This window comes from Xenopus laevis, chromosome 2L, assembly GCF_017654675.1.
Source record: "Xenopus laevis strain J_2021 chromosome 2L, Xenopus_laevis_v10.1, whole genome shotgun sequence".
Lineage (NCBI taxonomy): Eukaryota > Metazoa > Chordata > Amphibia > Anura > Pipidae > Xenopus > Xenopus laevis.
In genome coordinates, this window is record NC_054373.1 from 30,469,189 (window position 1) to 30,491,345 (window position 22,157).

At 41.3% G+C, this 22,157-nt stretch overlaps 1 protein-coding gene across 5 annotated transcripts in view; it reads right to left on the minus strand.

Moving 5' to 3' along the window:
• specc1.L (sperm antigen with calponin homology and coiled-coil domains 1 L homeolog) overlaps nt 1–22,157 on the minus strand; it is a 223,348-nt gene that overhangs the window by 80,069 nt on the left and 121,122 nt on the right. For 3 of the 5 annotated variants that reach the window (XM_018246074.1, XM_018246075.2, XM_041581666.1), the window contains 3 exons: nt 13,833–14,040; nt 11,179–11,252; nt 7,860–8,035 (listed from right to left, as the gene is read on the minus strand). In XM_018246074.1, the coding sequence (XP_018101563.1) occupies nt 7,860–8,035; nt 11,179–11,252; nt 13,833–14,040 (458 nt within the window). Of the gene's footprint in view, nt 1–1,678; nt 2,165–2,659; nt 2,743–7,859; nt 8,036–11,178; nt 11,253–13,832; nt 14,041–22,157 lie in introns of those variants that run through there. The other 2 variants (XM_041581667.1, XM_041581668.1) reach the window with 2 other exon arrangements.

The following is a 22,157-nucleotide window of genomic DNA, read 5'->3' on the forward strand; positions in this document are numbered from 1 at the left end:
TCACTGTAAGAAAACACGGAAAAGGACGACAGCAACCACAGGTGTCAGGTTTTCAAACATTGCAGGTTTCTTTCCCTGTAGAATTTATTGATATCAAACATGTAGAACTCTCAGATACATTCTGGCTTTACAAAAAAAAAAAAATAGACAAACAATTCAAACTGATATATCTAATACTGACAAACCCAATAACTGGAAGTGGCTCTCAGGTGCAAACTTTAATAAATATATAGATTTCTTATACATAAACTAGAACAGTACAGAAATACAATACGGATAATATGCCAATATAAACACCAGTTTGCTAAACTCAAAGGTCCTGCACCGTAAAAGAGAGGTTACATAAATCTGAATTAAATCAGATTTTTATCTTGTAGCTGCCAGGCCACTCTCACTCTCTTTCGGTCATTGTCACTGGAAAATTCTGGGTGGTCCAGTTTTTCACAGAGACCTCTGCCGTTGTAGTTTAACAGCAGTAAGTTTCTTGAACCAGTCCCTGAATCATTTATAACACTGTTCTAGAGCATTTGCTGCCATCTTGTGTCCATTTATTAACAAGGACTCGCTGAAATCTATTTTAGCTACAGGCAGCTCCGTCATCTCTGTCATTTAGGGTAACGAGCATAATCACAGCAAAATAATACATCCAAGCCTACAGAAATCATATACAGTGGCCAAAGAATATACCTAGCCAATTGTGGTGACTGCCCTATCCTCAAATGAGCAAATTCAAATTAATTCATAAACACTGTTTGTTTAACACTCGTAAGTATAATTCATATTAATTCAGCTCTTTATAAATACTGCTGGGCTATTTCAGGGGGCACGAGTTGTTTGGGCCCATAACTGGTAACAGGTTACAGTCTACCATATACTGAAATATAAACAGAAGATATTTCCCCTGAGAAATTAATATACATAAAATATATATGTCACTTTGCCAAGATCCGATTACTCATGTGAGCCACAGGAAGGTAGGCGATACTATTACCCTGGGTACCAGTAGCATATTAGATAGTATAACTAGGAGGCTCTACCCTGTGTTTTAAAATAAATATATAGCATTCCCAAAATGACTGATCCCCTTTCCCCAACATTAGAGTTTAAAGGGATTCTGTCATGATTTTTATGATGTAGTTTTTATTTCTAAATTACACTGTTTACACTGCAAATACTTCACTCTACAATATAAAATTAATTCTTGAACCAGCAAGTGTATTTTTTTAATTGTAATATTGGTGAGTAGGCGCCATCTCAGGTCATTTTGCCTGGTCATGTGCTTTCAGAAAGAGCCAGCACTTTAGGATGGAACCACTTTCTGACAATCTATTGTTTCTCTTACTCAATGTAACTGAATGTGTCGCAGTGGGACCTGGATTTTACTATTGAGTGCTGTTCTTAGATCTACCAGGCAGCTGTTATCTTGTGTTAGGGAGCTGTTATCTGGTTACCTTCCCATTGTTCTGTTGTTATGCTGCTGGGTGGGGTGGGGGGAGAAGGGGAGTGTTATCACTCCAACTTGCAGTACAGCAGCAAAGAGTGACTGAAGTTTATCAGAAAACAGTCACATGACTGGGGCAGCTGGGAAACTGACAATATGTCTAGTCCAATGTCAGATTTCAAAATTAAATATAAAAAAATCTGTTTGCTCTTTTGAAAAATGGATTTCAGTGCAGAAATCTGCTGGAGCAGCACTATTAACTGATTTGTATTTTAAAAAAAAATTTTTTTCCCATGACAGTATCCCTTTAATATGCTGTGCCAATATTTCACGATGAGCTACAAAGTGGCTCAGTTCAATGACACAGGGGGTTCCAGTAGCTGGTGTCAGATGCTGGGAATGACTCACATGTTTAGAACACGCATGATGACACTAAGCTCTGCCTGCAAGTCCTCCCGTGGGGTTATTGCTGCACACGGTACAGCATCACTGTATGTGATTTGTAGCATCTTTCACAGTTACGCCAACATCTGAATTCACAGAAAATATAAAAATACAATTTACACAGATAAATATGGCTCTTGGGTTTGGCTTTTCCTTTGAGGGTCATCTCTGAAAAGAGGCGAGTGTTCAGCTGCCGACGCTGGGTGAGTTTACGAATTCCGGGCAACCGATAGCAAATCCGGCCAGGCACAGTACAGCTAACTGGAATAGGCAGAATAACTGCAAAAATAAAAACAAACATTTGCTAGGAATCCATGGGCAAGACAAAAGAGAACAACAAGTAAATAGTGTAGTTGATGTGTTTGGGGTTGGGGCCTATAAGCAATCCAATGGGTAATATATAAATACTGCTTCTTAATACTACAATGCAGAATGTCTCATCCCTAGGAGCTAGAAAACAGAGATAACCAGGTGAGACTGTACAGATACCAGCTGGACATAGACACGTAACACAAAGCAAAGTGCGCAAGCAGACATGGAATACAGTTACTTGCTGATCCTTCATAACGTCATTGAACTTTGTGGTTGTTTTCCTAAACTAAAGAGGGTTAAATAAGTTTGGCTCCACCATCATACCCAAAGCCGTGAGTTTTCTAATCATTGCCTATTCAGTTTAATGGCAATTCCAGCACTGTGTTGTTCCTAGGATGTATTTTCATTGGGAAGGAAAGGTTTTCTTATGTTGTTATGCCTGTGTTTTTATCCACATCTTACCTTCTGTTTGCTCTGTTCTGTGCTCCCGCCAGGAGTCATTCTGCCGTCCTCACGTGTCCCCGATCAAGAGCATCACCTTCCCCCTTAACAGCAGAAGGTGCACATCAGACTCGGCCATGACAAGTACATCTGTTCATAGCAGTCTACCTGGCGATAGGCAGTGCCAGTGTCGGGGGTCTATTCCGCATTCCAATTAGACTGTACACAGGTAGGGTCGTAGTATCTTCTAAATCGATTTTAAAACGACGCAACGCTGACCTATATCTTACTTTATATCAATGAATCTCGTCACACCTCGCTATTAGCTTTGAAGACATTTCCAGGTTTCAGTCTAGATCACTGCATGTAGGAGTTTGGCAGTGACTTGGCAATGGCATCACCCACTCAACCCCCCAAAAAAACAAACATTTATTGCTCTAAGAAGGGATGACGGCTTTTTTTAATTCTGCCAATTGTTCGACTGCCCCTGTAAAGGAGGCATAATCGGTAAGTGGCATAGGGTCAATGCTTCAAAATGTATTTGAACAAAGTAGGCCTCATATAAAAAGTCCATCTACGCCAAACTCACATGACAGGGGCTGTGAAAAAGGTGGATGGGGAAACTAGTGAAATGAAGAGGGTACAGAGGCAGAGGGTGGTAGTGGGTGGTGGTGATAGAGGCAGGGAGTGGTAGTGGGTGGTGGTGATAGCGGCAGGGAGTGGTAGTGGGTGGTGGTGATAGAGGCAGGGAGTGGTAGTGGGTGGTGATGATAGAGGCAGGGAGTGGTAGTGGGTGGTGATGATAGAGGCAGGGAGTGGTAGTGGGTGGTGATGATAGAGGCAGGGAGTGGTAGTGGGTGGTGGTGATAGAGGCAGGGAGTGGTAGTGGGTGGTGGTGATAGTGGCAGGGAGTGGTAGTGGGTGGTTGTGATAGAGGCAGGGAGTGGTAGTGGGTGGTGGTGATTGCGGCAGGGAGTGGTAGTGGGTGGTTGTGATAGAGGCAGGGAGTGGTAGAGGGTGGTGGTGATAGAGGCAGGGAGTGGTAGTGGGTGGTTGTGATAGAGGCAGGGAGTGGTAGTGGGTGGTGGTGATAGAGGCAGGGAGTGGTAGTGGGTGGTGGTGATAGAGGCAGGGAGTGGTAGTGGGTGGTGGTGATAGAGGCAGGGAGTGGTAGTGGGTGGTGGTGATAGAGGCAGGGAGTGGTAGTGGGTGGTGGTGATAGAGGCAGGGAGTGGTAGTGGGTGGTGATGATAGAGGCAGGGAGTGGTAGTGGGTGGTGGTGATAGAGGCAGGGAGTGGTAGTGGGTGGTGGTGATAGAGGCAGGGAGTGGTAGTGGGTGGTGGTGATAGAGGCAGGGAGTGGTAGTGGGTGGTGGTGATAGAGGCAGGGAGTGGTAGTGGGTGGTGGTGATAGCGGCAGGGAGTGGTAGTGGGTGGTTGTGATAGAGGCAGGGAGTGGTAGTGGGTGGTGGTGATAGAGGCAGGGAGTGGTAGTGGGTGGTGGTGATAGAGGCAGGGAGTGGTAGTGGGTGGTGGTGATGGAGGCAGGGAGTGGTAGTGGGTGGTGGGGATAGAGGCAAGGAGTGGAATGGAGGTGATAGGGAAAGTCCATCTTCACCAAATTCACATGTCAGGGATAGAGTGAAACTGGGTGGTGGGGTTAGAGGCAGGGAATGGAAGGAAGATGATAGGGAAAGGAGGGGAAGAGACTTGGAGTGCAGATTGGCAGTGGGGACAAAACTAGACAGGGGAAGGGAGGTTGTGGAGTCAGGGGAAGGGGTAGTAGATGCAAAGGCAGAGAATAGACAGGAAGAAATGGTGGGGGCAGAGACAGGACCCTTTACGACCCACCTAATACTTTTTGGAAGGAAAGCTGAGCAAGGCTCAGCTGAAGTGTAGGTACGGAGAGAATGCTTATTAGCTCTCTTTGATACACTAGAAAGCCCACTGGGTCCGTTAGGATGAGATTTGAATTAAAATCATATCTGCTGACCAAAGTATTCTCAGAAACAACACATCAATACTTTCCTATAGCTGTACTCGTTTTATGAGCTTGGGGGGCCTTGTTGGACCTTTAAGTGGGGCTTTAACTGAAAATGTTTTACCACCACCAATCTGGGGCCATAACAGCTGCCCATCAAAATGCAATTTTCTGCTTGCCACTACTTAAGTAGAATGGAAACTGTCGGCTCTTGCTATTGAGAACTGTATGAGAACAGTATTGAAATGACTTTCATCACTTGCCAATGACAAACAAATTGCTAAGAGAATTCTATTTCGAACAGGTTTAACCCACAGTCTAAATAAAATCTACTTTACTTTAAAAACCTTTCAAAGCAATGAAGGGAGAACCTACTTCAGAAAACATACAATTACCCAAGTAAAAAAAATAAGTCATGAGCAAGAGCAGACATAGCTCCATACAGAATGCTTCCCTTTAATTCTGGAGACTTTGCCAGTCTCTCAATAGAAATATGAACACCTAGGGGGTTATGTATCAAAGTCAGAATTTATGTGAATATTTTCTGAACAAAAACTCGGACCAAATCTGCATGGGTTTATCAGCTTATTTATTAATACTCTTTCCAGATAAATTTTTTGCGGATAAAAAAATGGAAAAATTGTGAAAAATACGAATTCTGCGAAATTTTAACCCAAAAAGTTTGGATTATTGCACGAAACCCATGCAGTTCAAAAAATCTTTGGGACTTCTCCCACTGACTTATATGCAACCTCGGCAGCTCTGAGATGCTTCATATTCGGATTCTGACTTTTTTCCATCCTCGGGGTATAATAAAGCATAAAAAATTAGATTTTTTTCCCCCTCAATAAAAATTTGAATTTCTATACTAGATTTTTTGGGTGTTTTGGCATTGGGAGTTTAGTAAATAACCCCCTAGTGTTATACTAATATAGTATAGATGGTATATGGACCAGCACACCAATTTCAATCAATAGTGCATCCAATGTTTCAGCCCACATTGGGGCCTTTATCAAGGCATCATCCTTGATAAAGGCCCCAATGTGGGCCGAAACATTGTAACTGTGTATTAAAAGATATTTAACTTTTTTAACGGTGTAAAAAAATGTAACCTGATAAAAGTGCCTAATTCGAAACATGTCAGCCTCCAGAACTGATACTTTATATTCATTGTTATTTGGTACCTTCCTTTGTTCTATCTAGTACTTTTAGGTACCATGGGTCCATGTGCAACAGAGCTTACATTCTTTCTAGTTCTTTTGATAAGTTGCAAAAAAAAAGGAATACATAACAACGCAGCCTTGGCTTCCCCAATGGAAGAGTGCTTTACTCATGCCAGTCCCACCCATCTGTAAGCTGTCCAAAGAGTGGCACATGCAGTATTAGGTTAGAGGTGCTGATTTCATATTAGGAAGAAAGAGAACCCATTTCTGTTATGGGGCTTTAAGTTTAAATGTTATTAATTAAACCATGCACTAAAACCCTATACATAATGCAGACAAAAACTGGCATCAAGCAGCAAATAGTAAATACACGGAGCAGCACATCAGACAACACGGAGCAATTATTTCAAAGGCAGGAAAACACAACTCATATAAGGTAGTAGAAGCAGAGCAAACACAACCAGAAGACACCATACTGCTGTTACATTGTTATATCGTTCCACATTGTTTCATCCACAATGCACAGGATGACTCTCTGACTACAATGGAGCCATACATTCTCAGGCTGATCAGAATGATATTTGTACAATTGGCCAAATTACACTGATATAAAGGGGTTGTTCGCCTTTAAATTAACTTTTAGTATGATGCAGAGAGTGATATTCTGAGACAATTTGAAATTGTTTTCCATTTTTTATTATTTGTGTTTTTTAAGTTATTTAGCTTTTTATTCAACCAGTCTCTAGTTTCTGGTTTCCGCAATCTGGTTGCTAGGGTGCAAATAACCCTAGCAACCATCCATTGATTTGCATAGAGGCTGGAATATGGATAGGAGAGGGCTTAAATAGAAAGAGGAGTAATAAAATGTAACAGTAACAATAAATTTGTAGCCTTACAGAGCATTTGTTTATTTAGATGGGGTCAGTGACCTCCATTTAAAAGCTGAAAAGAATCAGAAGAAGTCCAATAATTAAAAAACTATAAACTAAAAGAAATAAATGAAGGCCAATTGAAAAGGTGCTTCTTATAATATACTTAAAGTTAACTGAAAGGTGAACCACCCCTTCAACCAACTGGCCTAGTAGAACAGTCACCATTGTGTTTCTATGTAATCATGCAGAGCTGAATTCAGCCGTGAAGCATTGGGATTCCTAGGGTGGCTGGTATGAGAGAGATACATATGCAGTGATCATATATTATATAGAGTATGGAACTGAGGGACTGAGTGTTTTTTTTACAGTCCCAGGTTGTAATCTAACCATTACCAGACCATGGAGTTTGGACATTTTCATTAAAGGGGAACTCCACAAAAACATAACTTGTGCTTTTTGAAAAGTAAACATAATTTCAAGCAACTGTGCAATATACATCATTTAAAAAATATGCAGACCTTTCATGATTTTTAATGGTTTCTTACAGTTCCCTAAGCCTAGCCCCCTGCTCTCCTGCTTATCTGTCTGACTACTTTGCTGAGCTGACTGACTTCTGTTACTTTGTATCAACAGCCATCTGTCCTCAGCCTGCATCCTGCAAACCCCACAATTCCCTGCACATGTGATTTCAATAAGGAACAGAACATCACAGAGCAATGCATTGTGGGTTATGTAGTTCCTGCATGCTGTCTGTAAGCTGTGGAGAAGTTGTTACAATTTGTAACATCAGTGTATTGTCCCTCCTTCCCTGCCAGGATTTCAAATAATGCAGAAAGAGAAGAACTGTTAAACAGCTGGATTTCAGCATAGAAAACAGCATTTATTTATACTTTTTGAAGAAACAGGTAACTGTGATGGATATATTAGGGGGTTCTATATTATGTGGGCCTCTTTATCAAATTTTGGTTTGGAAGCCGGAGTTCTTCTTTAACAAAAAAATGTACATTAGGCTATAAAGCATTTGCTGAGCAGTATATGTATATACCGTATCAATATTGAAGAGAAGTTGTCTGTGCATTTGTGTCTGAGAGAAGTTGTCTGTGCATTTTGGACACCCAGGTAGATAAATATTGTGTTGGTACTAACAGGCTTGGAAAGGAACAACTTTCAATGAATAAATGAGGCTGTTAGAATTGCAGTCTGACCTGCTGCCCTGCAGTTCTTCCAGCTCCCTGTGTAAGTGGCCATTCCTCTCCTCTTCCTCCTGGAGGCGCCGTTTCACTGCACGAAGTTCCTGCTGGGACTCACACTTGATATCATTCGCCACCACCACTGCTGTCTGCAGATCTGCCTGAAAACGCTTCCACTCCTCAGCATCCTCCTGATGGGTTACAATGGCCACCATGTGTTAATGTTATCTATCGTAATGTTAAACTACAACTCCTTTGATATTCTAATAAATGGTACAGGTATGGGAACCGTTATCTAGAATGCTCGTAACCACCGGCGTAACTACCGATACGGCAGACCATGTGGCACGGACCTTGGGGTCTGCTGCAACATACTCCCCCTCCCTGACCCATCTCTTACCTTTAGAATAGCGACACATTGCCTGCCCGGGAGATGCGGAGGGAGGGGGTTAGGAGGGGGAAGAGCAGGCATGGATTTGTGGAAAGGCCACCAAGGCCCGGGCCTAGGACGGCAAGATTTTAGGGGGGCAGCATGCTGCCCAACCACATCCATATTGGTTTGGAAGCTCTAGTGCTGCTCATGAGATACAAAAGTTTTTTAAATTTTATGTGTGCCAATCCCAAGTGCTCCCGACCTGATGAAAGGGTAGAGGACAGGGGTGATGAACAGCAGAGGGCCTAGGGGCGTCCGCTATGTAAATCCAGCCCTGGGGAAGAGGACTGTTTGCGCCGAGTCCCCTCAGCCTTTTTGGCAGGGGGCCTGTGGTGCCAAGTTACGCTACTGCTGGAAGGCCGGGATTTGTGGCGAGGCCACATAGGCCCGGGCCTAGGGCGGCACATTTTTCGGGCGGCATGCCGTCCAGCCGCTCTATGGGGAGCACTGGGGACGCGCTGCTCCCCAGTGCTTCGGCACTTGCATGCCAGCACTCTTGAGCCTGCGTGAGGTAGTGCGGGCGCCCACCCAGCAAATCCAGCGCTGACTGCTGGGGACCTGGGGGTTCTTGGATAGGGGAGTCTTACTGTAATTTAGTATTTCTGTATTTAACATTAAATTGTTTACAGATTGCTGTAACAGACTTTTTAATTTTTAATTTGACTGTTAGAGTCAATGATAGCATTAACGTCTATAGATGTATATTCGGTTACACCAGTATTCAGGCTTCTGACACACAGGAGGCACTATTACCTGGCAAAGAATTACCTTCTGCATAGCTGCTCCCAGTGATATAAATGAACACAAATAGAGAAGATACCTCTATATGTTCTGCTTATAGTTTAAGGAGTTGTTCACCTTTAAGATAACTTTGAGTATGATGTAGAGAGTGATATTCTGAGACAATTGGTTTTCATATTTTATAATTGAAGGTTTTTGAGTTATTTAGATTTTTATTCAGCAGCTCTTCAATTTGCATCTTAACCAATCTGGTAACTAGAGTTCAAATTACCCTAGCAAGGCATCATGGGTGACACTATGGGGGTTATTTATCAAAGGTCGAATGTTAAGAGTTTTTATACCTCAAATGAACTCACAACCGGAAAATTCTAATTAATCAAGTTTTTGGCAAAAAAAACCCCCTCAAATCGCTCAAATTGAGGGTGTTTTCAGGCAAAGCCCTCCGAAAAAAATATCAACATCATGAAGGCGATTAAGATCTTCAAGTGGTTCAAGGGACCTGTGCCGCTGACTTCTACATGACCTCGACAGGTTTTAGATGGTGTATTTTCGGATTTGAGCTATATCAAGGGTCGGGGTATAATAAATCTCAAAAAAATCTAATTTTTTTCAACCCAAAAATGTGAGTTTTGACCAAAAAAATAACCTCGAAAACTAAAATTGCGTGGAAAACACAACTCAATCCTTCATAAAATTGCCCCTATGTAAATAGGACTAAGAAAAAAATATGCAGGAGAGAGATAGGAGAGGTGGTTCACCTTTAAGTTAACTTTTAGTATGACATAGAATTCTAAGGCTAATTCTAAGCAACTTTTCACTTGGCCTTCATTATTACTTTTTATAAAAAGTGAAATACTGGCCTTCTTCTTCTGACTCTCTCCAGCTTTCAAATGGGGATCACTGACCTCATCTAAAACAAAAGCTCTATAAGGTTACACATTAAATGTTATTGCTACTTTTTATTACTCACGTTTCTATTCAGGCCTCTCCTATTCATACCACAGTCTCTTATTCAAATCAATGCATGGTTGCTAGGACGATTTGGACCCTAGCAACTGGATTGCTGAAGTTTCAAATGGAGAGCTGCTGAATAAAAAGCTAAATAACTCAAAAACCACAAATAATACCAAATGAAAACCAGTTGCAAATTGTTCCAGATTATCACTCTCTATATCATACTAAAAGTTAACTCAAAGGTGAACAACCCTTTTAAGGCACAACCCTTTAGCAGGTAAGATCTGTGCCTCTGAAGATGTCTCTGTAGCTCCCCATCTTCTTTTCTGCTCATTCACTGAACATGATTTGGGCGGCTGCCAGTTACTGAGGGACCCATTTACAACATAAGTCTGATTGGTATTAAAGTCAGATTCACGTTACACAGCAGCTCAGAAATCAGTGCAATTTGCATCAGAATTTAATAATCAGCCCTGTCCATGCCCAGGGATCCTTCTGCTTGATGATTTGAGATGACCCCTAAACTTAGCTTCCTGACAGCCACCCAGAGCCCACTGAGCATGTGCAATATCACTGACACTCCTAACCAAATGCAGGATGGGAATCTTCTGTTGCACAACTTTGAAGGGTCAAAACATTTAGGCTTGTGCAGTAAGTTCAGTTTATAAAATACAACATTTCTAGCCATATTTGTTTTAGTATTAAATTCTTATTTTAATTTTTCAAGCATTTGAGTAAAATTTCACCATTTTTGGATTTTGATTGCAGAACTAAAAGCAGAGAAATAAACTCAATTAAGTTTTTTTTATTTTTAACAAAACAGAACTTTTTTTCTCACTGCCGTACCTATGAAAAAAATTGGAATCGGAAGATCTTAATCACATAGTTTCATTAGGGTAAGGGCACTGTGCGCTTCGTATTCCGAAGTCGCCCGAAGTTTCCACTTTTGGGCGACTTCGGAATATGAAGTGCTGCGTGTGCCATGCTGCAGGCGACTTTTCATTATAGCCCGCTCAAGACAGGGGGAAGCCGTTCGGGGAGATTAGTCGCCCCAAAGAAGGGGAGATTAGTCGTCAGGCGACTAAATCTCCCCGAATCGCCAGGTGTGCCCTTAAAAAAATCAGCATTGCAACGAATATTGTTCCATTCGTTTTTACAAATTCAAGATTAAAAATAATTACCTTAGTTTTAAAAAAAGATAATTACCTTCATCTGTTTATTCAGAAGTTTCAGTTGTCTCTCCAAGTCTTGTTTTTGATCTTCCAGCTTATCTACTTTATCTAAAGCAAAGATGAAAAAGAACATACAAGTCAGTGAGGACAGTAATATTCCTTGGTGCAGTAGTCATTTTGGACACTGTGTGGCACTGTTTTATCTCAAATGACAAAAAAAAAAAAGCAGCATGGAAACGGAAGGTCAAGCATGCAGCAATGGGCTCCCTAGTATCATAAATGTCCTTCAGGTGTTACCATGTGATAATAGGCAGATAACCTTCTCCTGTGGAGCATATGGCACCAGAAGCCCCTAGCAGTGATGATGCACATAATATGTGTTAGCGTTCAGTGATGCAGTGCGTCAGCTCTACTGGGTGGCACAGAACACATTCTGCTTCAAGCAGATGTCAGCAGTCTATGGGAGGCTTTCATAGTGAAGAATACTGCGCTCAGCTCAGCATTTTATTATCACTGTCAGTGTCATGGATACAAACCTCTTTATTTTAGTGACTGAATCTGGCACACACATAGGGTTGACATCCATCTGGTATTCCACAGGCCTAATCCATGCTCCTTATCCACCCCAATGAATGCACTAACCTCAACCAGCTCTCCTGGACTCAATAGGCCCATACCTGATGTACCTACTCCCTGCCTCCACTGCATCACAGCCACGTCCCCTACGTTTTGGGCCAATGAAAGTCTTTAAGAAAGGTGGTACACATGCTCAAAGAGTTAAGACAGGCCAACCGGCTACTGGGAATACATATTTGGGCAAACAAGGGAAAGTTGTGCTCACCACTAGTTTTTAAAATCATTAGGCGGGGGTGCAATGAGGGTGTGACCACAAAATACATATAGACAAATACAAGATTCCTCTGCACTCAACCCATTATCAATATATTTAAGACAGAGACATTTTGTGCATACTGCTACTGAAAAATGCCTTACCCTTTAAACAACACAGGGATTGTTTGTCCATATATTTGCAATATATTTAAGCTGGCCAACTACGTCAAAGTCATCCCATATCTGGCCAGTCCTATGCTCAATTTTCATCTGATTCATTAAGAATTCTATGATTTAATTATACATTTTATAAAAGGGACGAATAAATTTTACCTGCATGTATAAAATGTATAATTAAATCATAGAATTATTAATGAATCAGATGAAAATTGAGCATAGGACTGGCCAGATATGGGATGACTTTGACGTAGTTGGCCAGCTTAAATATATTGCAATATATGGACAAACAATCCCTGTGTTGTTTAAAGGGTAAGGCATTTTTCAGTAGCAGTATGCACAAAATGTCTCTGTCTTAAATATATTGATAATGGGTTGAGTGCAGAGGAATCTTGTATTTGTCTATATGTATTTTGTGGTCACAGCCTCATTGCACCCCCGCCTAATGATTTTAAAAACTAGTGGTGAGCACAACTTTCCCTTGTTTGTTATAGTTTATACAGGAGCAGTGACCAGCTCCATGCTGTAGCTCCCACCCTCTCCAACTATAGTCAGGTGATCCCACTGGTGTCTAATAAAAGGGCAGCCAAGTTTGGGAGTTTTACTTTGAAAGCAGCTAGTAAGTTGCAGGTAAAATGTATTCGTCCCTTTTATAAAATGTATAATTAAATCATAGAATTCTTAATGAATCAGATGAAAATTTAGCATAGGACTGGCCAGATATGGGATGACTTTGACGTAGTTGGCCAGCTTAAATATATTGCAATATATGGACAAACAATCCCTGTGTTGTTTAAAGGGTAAGGCATTTTTCAGTAGCAGTATGCACAAAATGTCTCTGTCTTAAATATATTGATAATGGGTTGTGTGCAGAGGAATCTTGTATTTGTCAATACATATTTGGGCCCCTTCCCCGAGGGCCCCTCTGGCTGCTATCTCCCCCATCCTTTTGTGTGTTAGACAATTATTCAAGATAACCAGCATGTCCTAGGAATCCCACTGCAGCAAATATTTTCTACTGTGCAGGAATATACAGAGAATATAAGAAATAATGTACCCCCTACTGGAAAATATAAGTTGCAGCGGAATTCCATGACTATATAAGGGCACAAGGCCTTTATACAATAATCAGGGTCACCATCTGTAATCACGAGGCCCCCTAGTACTATCTTAACACGGGGTCCAAAATATAAGCCTACCAGTCACTTGGCCCTATGGGCAGTGGATCCTGCCAACAATTAGAAAGAGATTCCAGTTAATTAGATTTTCCCCATAAACACATAATCATGACCTGATCCAACATGGCCACACCCTATTATGTCAAAACCCACCCACAAGCCACCAAAAAAAACAGCTATCTCTGCCCCTTCATGACCTGCTATTTGCACTCTTGGGTCGGTCACAGGGCCCCTGACTGGATTGTCCACTGTCCCCCCCTCACAATAATGTTTAAAATAATAAACCACCAGAATTAACCGGCACGAATAGCCCTAAATCACATCTGATCTCATGGGTTGACATAACCCCATATTATTTGGACATCGTTTTATGTCACCTATCCAGCACAGAGTGTGGGCTCTGTTAGCCTGTACCTCCAATGAGGGAAACTTTATTTCGGTGATAGGTGCCCTTTAATGTTTCGCTACTGAATAGCGTTACTTATAAATAAAATAAACTCACTTTCCAGGTCACTAATGAGCTGGTTGTTATGGAGTTTGACAGCCCGGTGTTGCTCCACTTGGTCCTCCAGCTCAAAGATGGTTTCCTTCATGTCCTTGATCTCAGTCTCCTTCTCCAAGCTCCTCTCCTGCAGCTTCAGGTTGGCCGATTTCAGCTGTTTCTCCCTCAGATCTCCCACCTCCTTCAGATCATGGCACTCTGTCTCCACCTAGGGAAGCAACACACACTCAGTTCTTCTTAGGGATTGGATCCTGTCCAATTCCATCAAAATCATGCAAACTATAAAAGAATTCAGAAAAATACTGCAGTTGCAGCCTTGAGTCATATTTACATAGGGAATAATGATCGTACCTCCTACTGCAAATTATAAGGATATTATAGGACACAGAGAGAGATGCCCATGACATGGAAAATGTCCAAAAAAAAAAGGAAGGGTGGAGTTCCTCTTAAAATTCTTAGCTGTATATTCATCATGAAGTCATGGAAGAGCAACCAGTAAACAGTAGTTCAAATCCTCAGCTGCTCCCAGTAAGGATCTCACACTAGGGTTCGCTATAACTTCAATAGGAATATTACTAATTAATCTACAAGAAAACTATAAAGAATGCCACCTACCACCCAAAAATATAAACATATATATATATATATGTATATATATATATATATATACTGGAAATGAAGTTGTCAAGAATATTTTGCTTCATATTAAGTTACGTTAGAGAGCCCTGCTCCTATCATTGGCTGCCTGTCATATTGGGGATATTAATGGGCAGCCTATTCATTTGCTGTATCTCACACACTTTTAATATGGTGAACATGGTGAAGTACGCACATTGCAATTTTTATATTCAAACAGCCATATTTTTTCCCACAATCCCCCCAGTTTATGTTCAAATAGTATTGCTATTATAAAGCAGCAGCTGACTGTGCCTTTTTTATTTTTGCACAGCTGCTTCTGACTACTAAGCTGATTAAAGGAACAGTAACATCAAAAATTAAAGTGTTTTAAAGTAATACAAATATAACGCAGTGCTGCCCTGCACTGGTATAACTGCTGTGTTTGCTTCAGAAACACTACTATTGTTTATATAAATAAGCTGCTCTGTAGCAATGGGGGCAGCCATTCAAAGGAGAAAAGGTTCAGGTTACACAGCAGATAAGCAGATAAGCTTTGTAGAACATAATGTTATCTGTTATCCACTATTTAACCTGTGCCATATAGACTTTTTTTTTCAATTTCCGCCATTGCTCCACAGCAGCTTGTTTATATGAACTATAGTAGTGTTTCTGAAGCAAACACATCAGTTTTACCAGTGCAGGACAACACTACATGGTATTTTCATTACTTTAAAACACTTTTATTGTTGGTGTTACTGTTCCTTTAAAAGACATGTACAGAAACATGCAAGGTATTGTGGAACTTAGAGTCTTGGGTCAGGATCAGCAATGCAGAAACACACACATACTGATTTCAGCTGCAGTTCTATTTACAAATGAATGTAGAATCCTCAAACATTGGAACGTTGCTTAAAATTACTTTTTTTTCCCAATGGGCAAACCGAGTGAACCGCAAAATAGGAACAACACACATTGATGATATCAATCGCAAACTTTGATGAAGGCTGTGTACAAGTGAGTAACAGGAAGGATGCTAGTGTAGGAATCAGATGGGGATTAACAGCAACAGATTCATATCCAATAGGAAGCATGGGCTGGAGTCAGACTTACACCGCTGGGAATCAGTGCATGACATCATTCCCCAGAATACATTACATCATTACACACAAGGAGATAACTTGCCAATGACACATGCCAGATCCAAGTCACACAGGAAAGGAGCTCATTACCCATATATGATCCAGGACAAGCCTCTTTCTCTAATCAGTGCAACATGCTGCTGCCAGGGCTCTGTTTAACCCCTGCAGCGCTCCCACAAGATAATTCATTGCTTTCAAGCAGACACGCAACTCATTACACAGTCCAAAGGTTACAGGGTGTAGCTAAAGGAGTAATGTTTCAGCCTGCAGACTGTGTACTGCACTCTCTGTGCCAGATTCAGGATCTGCACTGAAATACAAATATTCCATTAGAACTGGCCGTTTCTCATCGCATTATATCCGAGATAGACGAATGCACTGCTCCTGCTGAGTAATACAATCTACCAGCCAAGGTCCACAAATATGATTCCTGACAGGCAGCAAGAAGAACTACCACTTGAACCAAAGCTATAAACAACCAAACTCTGAAAGAATGCAAACATCTTGTACCCTATTATACACCCCATATTTCCCTTTTATACAGACAGTTAACTACTAAGAATAGTTTATTGCTTCTTTGAAAAATGTTATGTATACATGGAGCTGCCATACTGCACACGCCACAACTATCAAGAAGAAGGTCCGGCCAGCTTACCCACCGGCTGTTTGTCTGTTGTAACACTCAGTATTCCATTGGCAACCAATAAAGCTTGTACTTGCAAGGAGGGCTTATTTTTGGCAAAATTTTGTGTTTGGGTTTACATCTTATTTAAAGGAGAAGGAAAGTATTCATTTGGGGGTGCCAAACCCTAAGTGATTGTAATCTCTTACCTGACACCCTGGGCCGGTGCTCCTATCAGCAGAAACTCACCAACCCGGGGTTCTTCCAGTGAGCACCACGGAGCGATCCTCCTCCGGCTTTTTCACTCAAACTTAAATTTCTGGGGCCGACGCATGAGCAGTAGAATGGAATATCGGCTTTTTCGTTAAAGTTAGGGTTTTCACTCTACTGCGCATGCAAAGCCGGAAGACAATCGCTCCATGGTGCTCACTGGTATAACCCCGGGCTGTTTTATGCTGATAGGAGCTGAAATCGCCCGAAGTTTCCTTGTGAGGCAACTTCAGAAATTGAAGCGCCAAGAGTGCATTGCTGCAGGCGATTTTTCATTTTAGCAGGCAGAAGGAAGGCAGTTTGGGGAGATTGTTGCCCCGAAGAAGAGGCGATTAGTCGCCAGGCGTCTAAATCTCCCCAAATCTGCCCGTGTGTGCTAAAGCCCTTAAAAGTGCAAAAAAACTGTCTATATCTTATGTTAACCATTTCCCTGGTAATTGTTCCTCCTGACACCCCCAGGAGCAGCTGGATGGGTCAGTAGCTGGAGCCTCCCACTGTTACCCAGGGTCGGGGAAAAGAAAAATCACTGCTAAAAAAATAATTTCTTGTAGTTTTAGCTATGTTTTATGCCAAAAGCATGATGGCAACACCATGTCTGCAGTGCTCAGCCCACTGGGATGTCTCCAGATACTGATCCAGACAGCTGTTCCTATCTGTGTTGGCTCATTTTTATTTTCATGATAACTTAGTAGCAACTACTAGGGAAACTGTTAACGTAACACCTGGTTATTTGCACACTGCTAATTTGTTGCATACTTATATAAGGGCATTTTGGAAACTGGAATCTTGTTACTTCTTTTCAAAATTCACAACCAGCAGTGCAGAAAGGGACAAACAGATACTATTTCCAACAAAACATATTTTACAAAAACAGTAGTTTTCAATTTAATCCCCCTCCCTTTCAGACCCTCCTTAGGTCATAACAAGGTTACAGCCACATGTTAATCATTGTATCAGCAATTCAGTCATAATTCTAAGGATATCCATGACAGCAAACATATGTTCATCCCCAAATCCCACTCAAATTGACCTTCCAACGCTGGGCTTTCAACTGTATCCAAAGAAGCAAACCGCCATTCCACTCAATTCTCCTCTAACTGGCCTTTAGACTCGACCCTCAGGGGGAAGGTTTGGAACTACTACTTTATAATCATTGAAAACTGTAATAAATGTAGATTGCAAAATTGCTCAGACTTACATTTTCTTTCATTAAGGGTTAAATCCCCTTTAATATGTCAAGACAGTCCTTTGGTTTTACTCACCAAAAGATAATCCTGTGCCGTTTACTAAATTGTTCAGATTTGTTTCCGCTTAACAAGGGTTTTTTTTAGCACTGAGTTATCATTAGGAGTCATCTTGTTATGGAATAAAGTTAATACATGTTAATGGGACTTAATATAGGCATGGGACCTGTTATCCAGAATTCTTAGGACCTGGGGCTTTCCGGATCACAGATCTTTCCATTATTTGGATCTTCATACCAAATATGAGGGTCGGGTGAATGCAGGTTTGCAGGGGCTGGGGTCGGCTTTGCGGGGGGCTTTGAAGGGAACAATTACAGGTGCAGCATTTACTGGATAGTGACACGTTCCTATGATTTTTATAGGAATGTGTCAGTGTCAATATCGCTTTAAGGCTATGGACACACACAGTGTCGGACTGGCCCAGCGGGACACCGGGAAAATACCCGGTGGGCCCCGACCCTAGTGGGCCCCCGCCGGGCCAGACCCGCTCTCCCAAACAGTTTTTCTAAAAAAAAACAATTTCGGCACAGCGCTATTTGCGCATGCGCGCCTAGCCTCGTTTACGCATGTGTGCTTAGTGATTTTTGCGCATGCGCGATGCGCCGCCTGAGCGAGTATGGTGATCGGCGATTCGGCTCAAAGTAGGTAGCGGGGGCCAGAGGGGGGCCCTGGACAGCGGTCCCGGTGGGCCCCGGGCCCCCCAGTCCGACCCTGGACACACATGCGAATCTTCCCTGCAGTTTTTAAAAAGTCGACTGCTGCGTCAATACGATAACTTGAAACCGCTAGCGTATTTACACAGCGGTCGGCTTCTTTTATAAACCGCGCCATGGACTGTGCTGAAACCGCAGCGAGAATCCTCACGTGTCCGTGCCCTGAGTCTACTAGAAAATCATATAAACATTAAATAAACCCAATAGGCTGGTTTTGCTTCCAATAAGGATCAATTATATCTTAGTTTAGATCAGGTACAAGGTACTGATTTATTATTACAGAGATAAAGGAAATAATTGAGATAAATATTATTGCTCCCCCTAGAGGCTTAATCAATTACATATGAACTTGTTAAAAAAAAGATCTGTATTTCTGATTGTTTTCCACTGAACGGCAGCTAAATGATCATGGCCAATCTCTTATTAGTTTATGCTTTTTATAGATTGCCATGTTTATTGTATATGATCACTGGTCATTCTGTGAAGACAGTTTTATTGTTATACATTTGTAAATAGAAACAGAAACGTATTCTTCTCTGTTTCTTCTCTACTGAACTATTCCCCTGCCAGCTCTGCTAGCATTAAATAATGGTATTGCTTGGGTGTATCCTCGGCTATAGAGCTAGAGAAGCCATAGAGAACATTTACTGCCTGGGACTGGGTAACATAAATCGTCACTTGGTCAGTATAAACCACATACAGAAAGTGACATAATAATGGAGAGTGCAGATCCGCTTCTGGGAACCTAAAAATACAGAGGACTTGGTCAGTTGACTGGTGAGAAATTTCAATACAGGTATGGGACCTGTTATCCAGAATGCTCTGGGGTTTTCCAGATAATGAATCTTTCCATAATTTGGATCTTCATACCTTAAGTGTACTAAAAAATAATTAAAATTTATATCTTAGTTTGGATCAAGTACAAGGTTATTATTACAGAGAAAAAGGAAATCATTTGGAATAATTTGAATAAAAAGAAAATTTCTATACATTTCTGTAATTTGGAGCTTTCTGGATAAGGGGTTTCCAGATAACAGATCACCTTTCTATATATGTCCATAACAGATAATCTGCCTCAAGATTTGGTGTCCGAAGAACAGGGGCCTGATAAACATTATGCTGAATAATACGTTGGAATTCTCTTGTCTTAGAAATTTTGCCTTTTCTTATTTGCCGGATTCCATTTAAATTTCCCTTCTATTTGTATCATTACCTCGAAGCCTTCCCTTTTCGTTCATGAGAGGGAGAACTTCTGGTGTGAATTCAGAATAATGGAACAAATCATTATAAACTGAATGGGGGTATGGAATTATGGTTTTTATTATTGGTCAGAATATAGTTCTCCTTTGAAATGAACTTGTGATAAAATATATTAAAATCTATGAATACAGTAAATCAAAGTGCCTCCTGCTCTTCTTTATGGCGGAACACATACACCAAAATGAACCATTCCATATCTGTCTACTAAGGAGATAATTTGCCAAAACTTTGACTGGCTTCTCCCCTTATCCCTCCAATGGGCAGATTACCTACTACAGGAACAGGATTCGTTATCTGGAAACCCGTTATCCAGAAAGCACCAAATTACGGGAAGGCCATGTCCCATAGACTCCATTTTAATAAAATAATTCAGGTTTTTAAAAAGTATTTCCTTTTTTCTCTGTAATAATAAAACATTACCTTTAAGATATAATTAATCTTTACTTGAGGCAAAACATTCCTATTGGGCTTAATATTTTAAATGATATTTTAGTTGACTTAAGTTATGGAGATCCAACTTATGGAAAGATCCCTTAATCGGAAAACCCCATGTCCCGAGCATTCTGGATAACAGGCCTAAGACCTGTAGTACAGAAAAAATCTATGTAGTCAGTGGAATCTCCCATCTCTGATTCCTTCACCTAATTGTAATTATATCCTGAACAGGGCGTTTCTACCTTCTTAGTTCAAGAGTATAGATCTGATGACTTCAGGTTAATTAATTCTTGCTATAAATTACATAATTGCGTATTATGGTTTCCTGCCACAAAAATAGAAACTTGAGAACACTATAGTAACCCTTCCGCTCGTCTGTTACTAGGGAAATGCTGAGGAGCCAATTTTCATTGATGGCACATGGCCAATGCTGGGCATCAAACAGAAGATGTACAGTAATTCTTGGCGTTGTAACCTATCTCAGTGAGCTTTCCCACACTCTCAGCAGTAATGGATCATGCAACTGAATGGTGCCGTCTGGAGCTACCTCATCTGATGAGGGCCAAGACTGATAATAGTCATCCACGAGGTCCTGTCTACTAATTAAAACTCAATATATAGCAGGTCCCTTGCCTTTGTGATATGTCATCTAGTTATACCCAGTTCCACAATACATCGTGCATGTCACTCACACACATGGCCAAGTTTGGCAAGATAGCTTTAAAAATAAGAGTAGTCGTCCCTGCAACTGATGGGTCGAGGGGGCGGACGTTTTAAGGGCAGAGATGCTGCGATTCGGGGAGATTATTCACCCGGCGACAAATCTCCTCTTCTTTGGTGGCGACTAATCTCCTCGAACTGCCTCCCAGCTGACTACAATGTAAATCACTGCGGGATGGCTCTCGGAGCGCTTCGTTTTCCAAAGTCACAAAGTTTCCTCGTGAGGCAGCATGTGTCTCTGCGCTAAAGGTCCCTATGCAGAACTAACTTCTGAAGTTTTGGGTGTTGTTAAAGGAGTGGTTCACCTTTAAGTGAACTTTTAGTACGTTATAGAATAGCTGATAGAATCTGCCTTCTTCTTATGACTCTTTCCAGCTTTCAAATAGGAATCACTGACCCCATCTAAAAAAAAAATGCTCTTAAGGCTTAAGGGTAATTTGGACCCTAGCAACCAGATTACTGAAACTGCAGACTGGAGAGCTGCTGAAAAAAAAGCTAAATAACTCAAAAACCACAAAAAACCAAAACATGATTTAAACATGAATAACCCTTTTAATAAATAATTTCAAGGTAAAAAAAAACCCTTAAAATCTGTTATAAAGCCCAGTAACTTCTAGTTCTGCAACAGGAGGAACCCGGTGTTGCATGAACTGGGCTAAAACACGTCAAGAGGGTTGAGGTCAACAAATTATTCAGTGATTGAGCCATGACCAAATCCTTTCAATGTTTCTCCCTGGTGTAACCCTCTCTGGGGACATGTTATAAACTAGGCCTTCCCTGCTCACTATGGTGACTTTAGAGATAGTTGGGTCAGGCATGGGTTTATAAATTTTGGCGGGATGGGATAAAAGGCACATTAACAATATTTGACAAGCTTATATACAATATATTATCACTAAATAGGTTGTCCCATCACTCTCAAACTATATACTGCAGTGCCAAAGTTTGGATATAGATGTCTTGTACAGGGTATGACTTACCTGCCAGAGTATCTCCATGTGGGTCAAGGACCTACTAGGCCCACACCTAAGAGAAATTCCATTAACTCATCATAACTTCCATTGTAGGTTCATATAAAAACTATATCCATCTGGCTGGGACTGGACTTTAAAATAGGCCCTGGCATTATTGATGGGCGAATTTGGGATGTTTTGCTGAAAAATTTGCGAATTTCCTGCGAAATGGCGAAAAATTTGCAAAACAGCGCGGGTGTCTCGTTTTTTTTTTTTTTGAGTCCGGCGAATTTTCGCTACGGTTTTGTATTCGCCGGCGGCGAATCGCGGGAGTTCGCATCTGGTGAATAA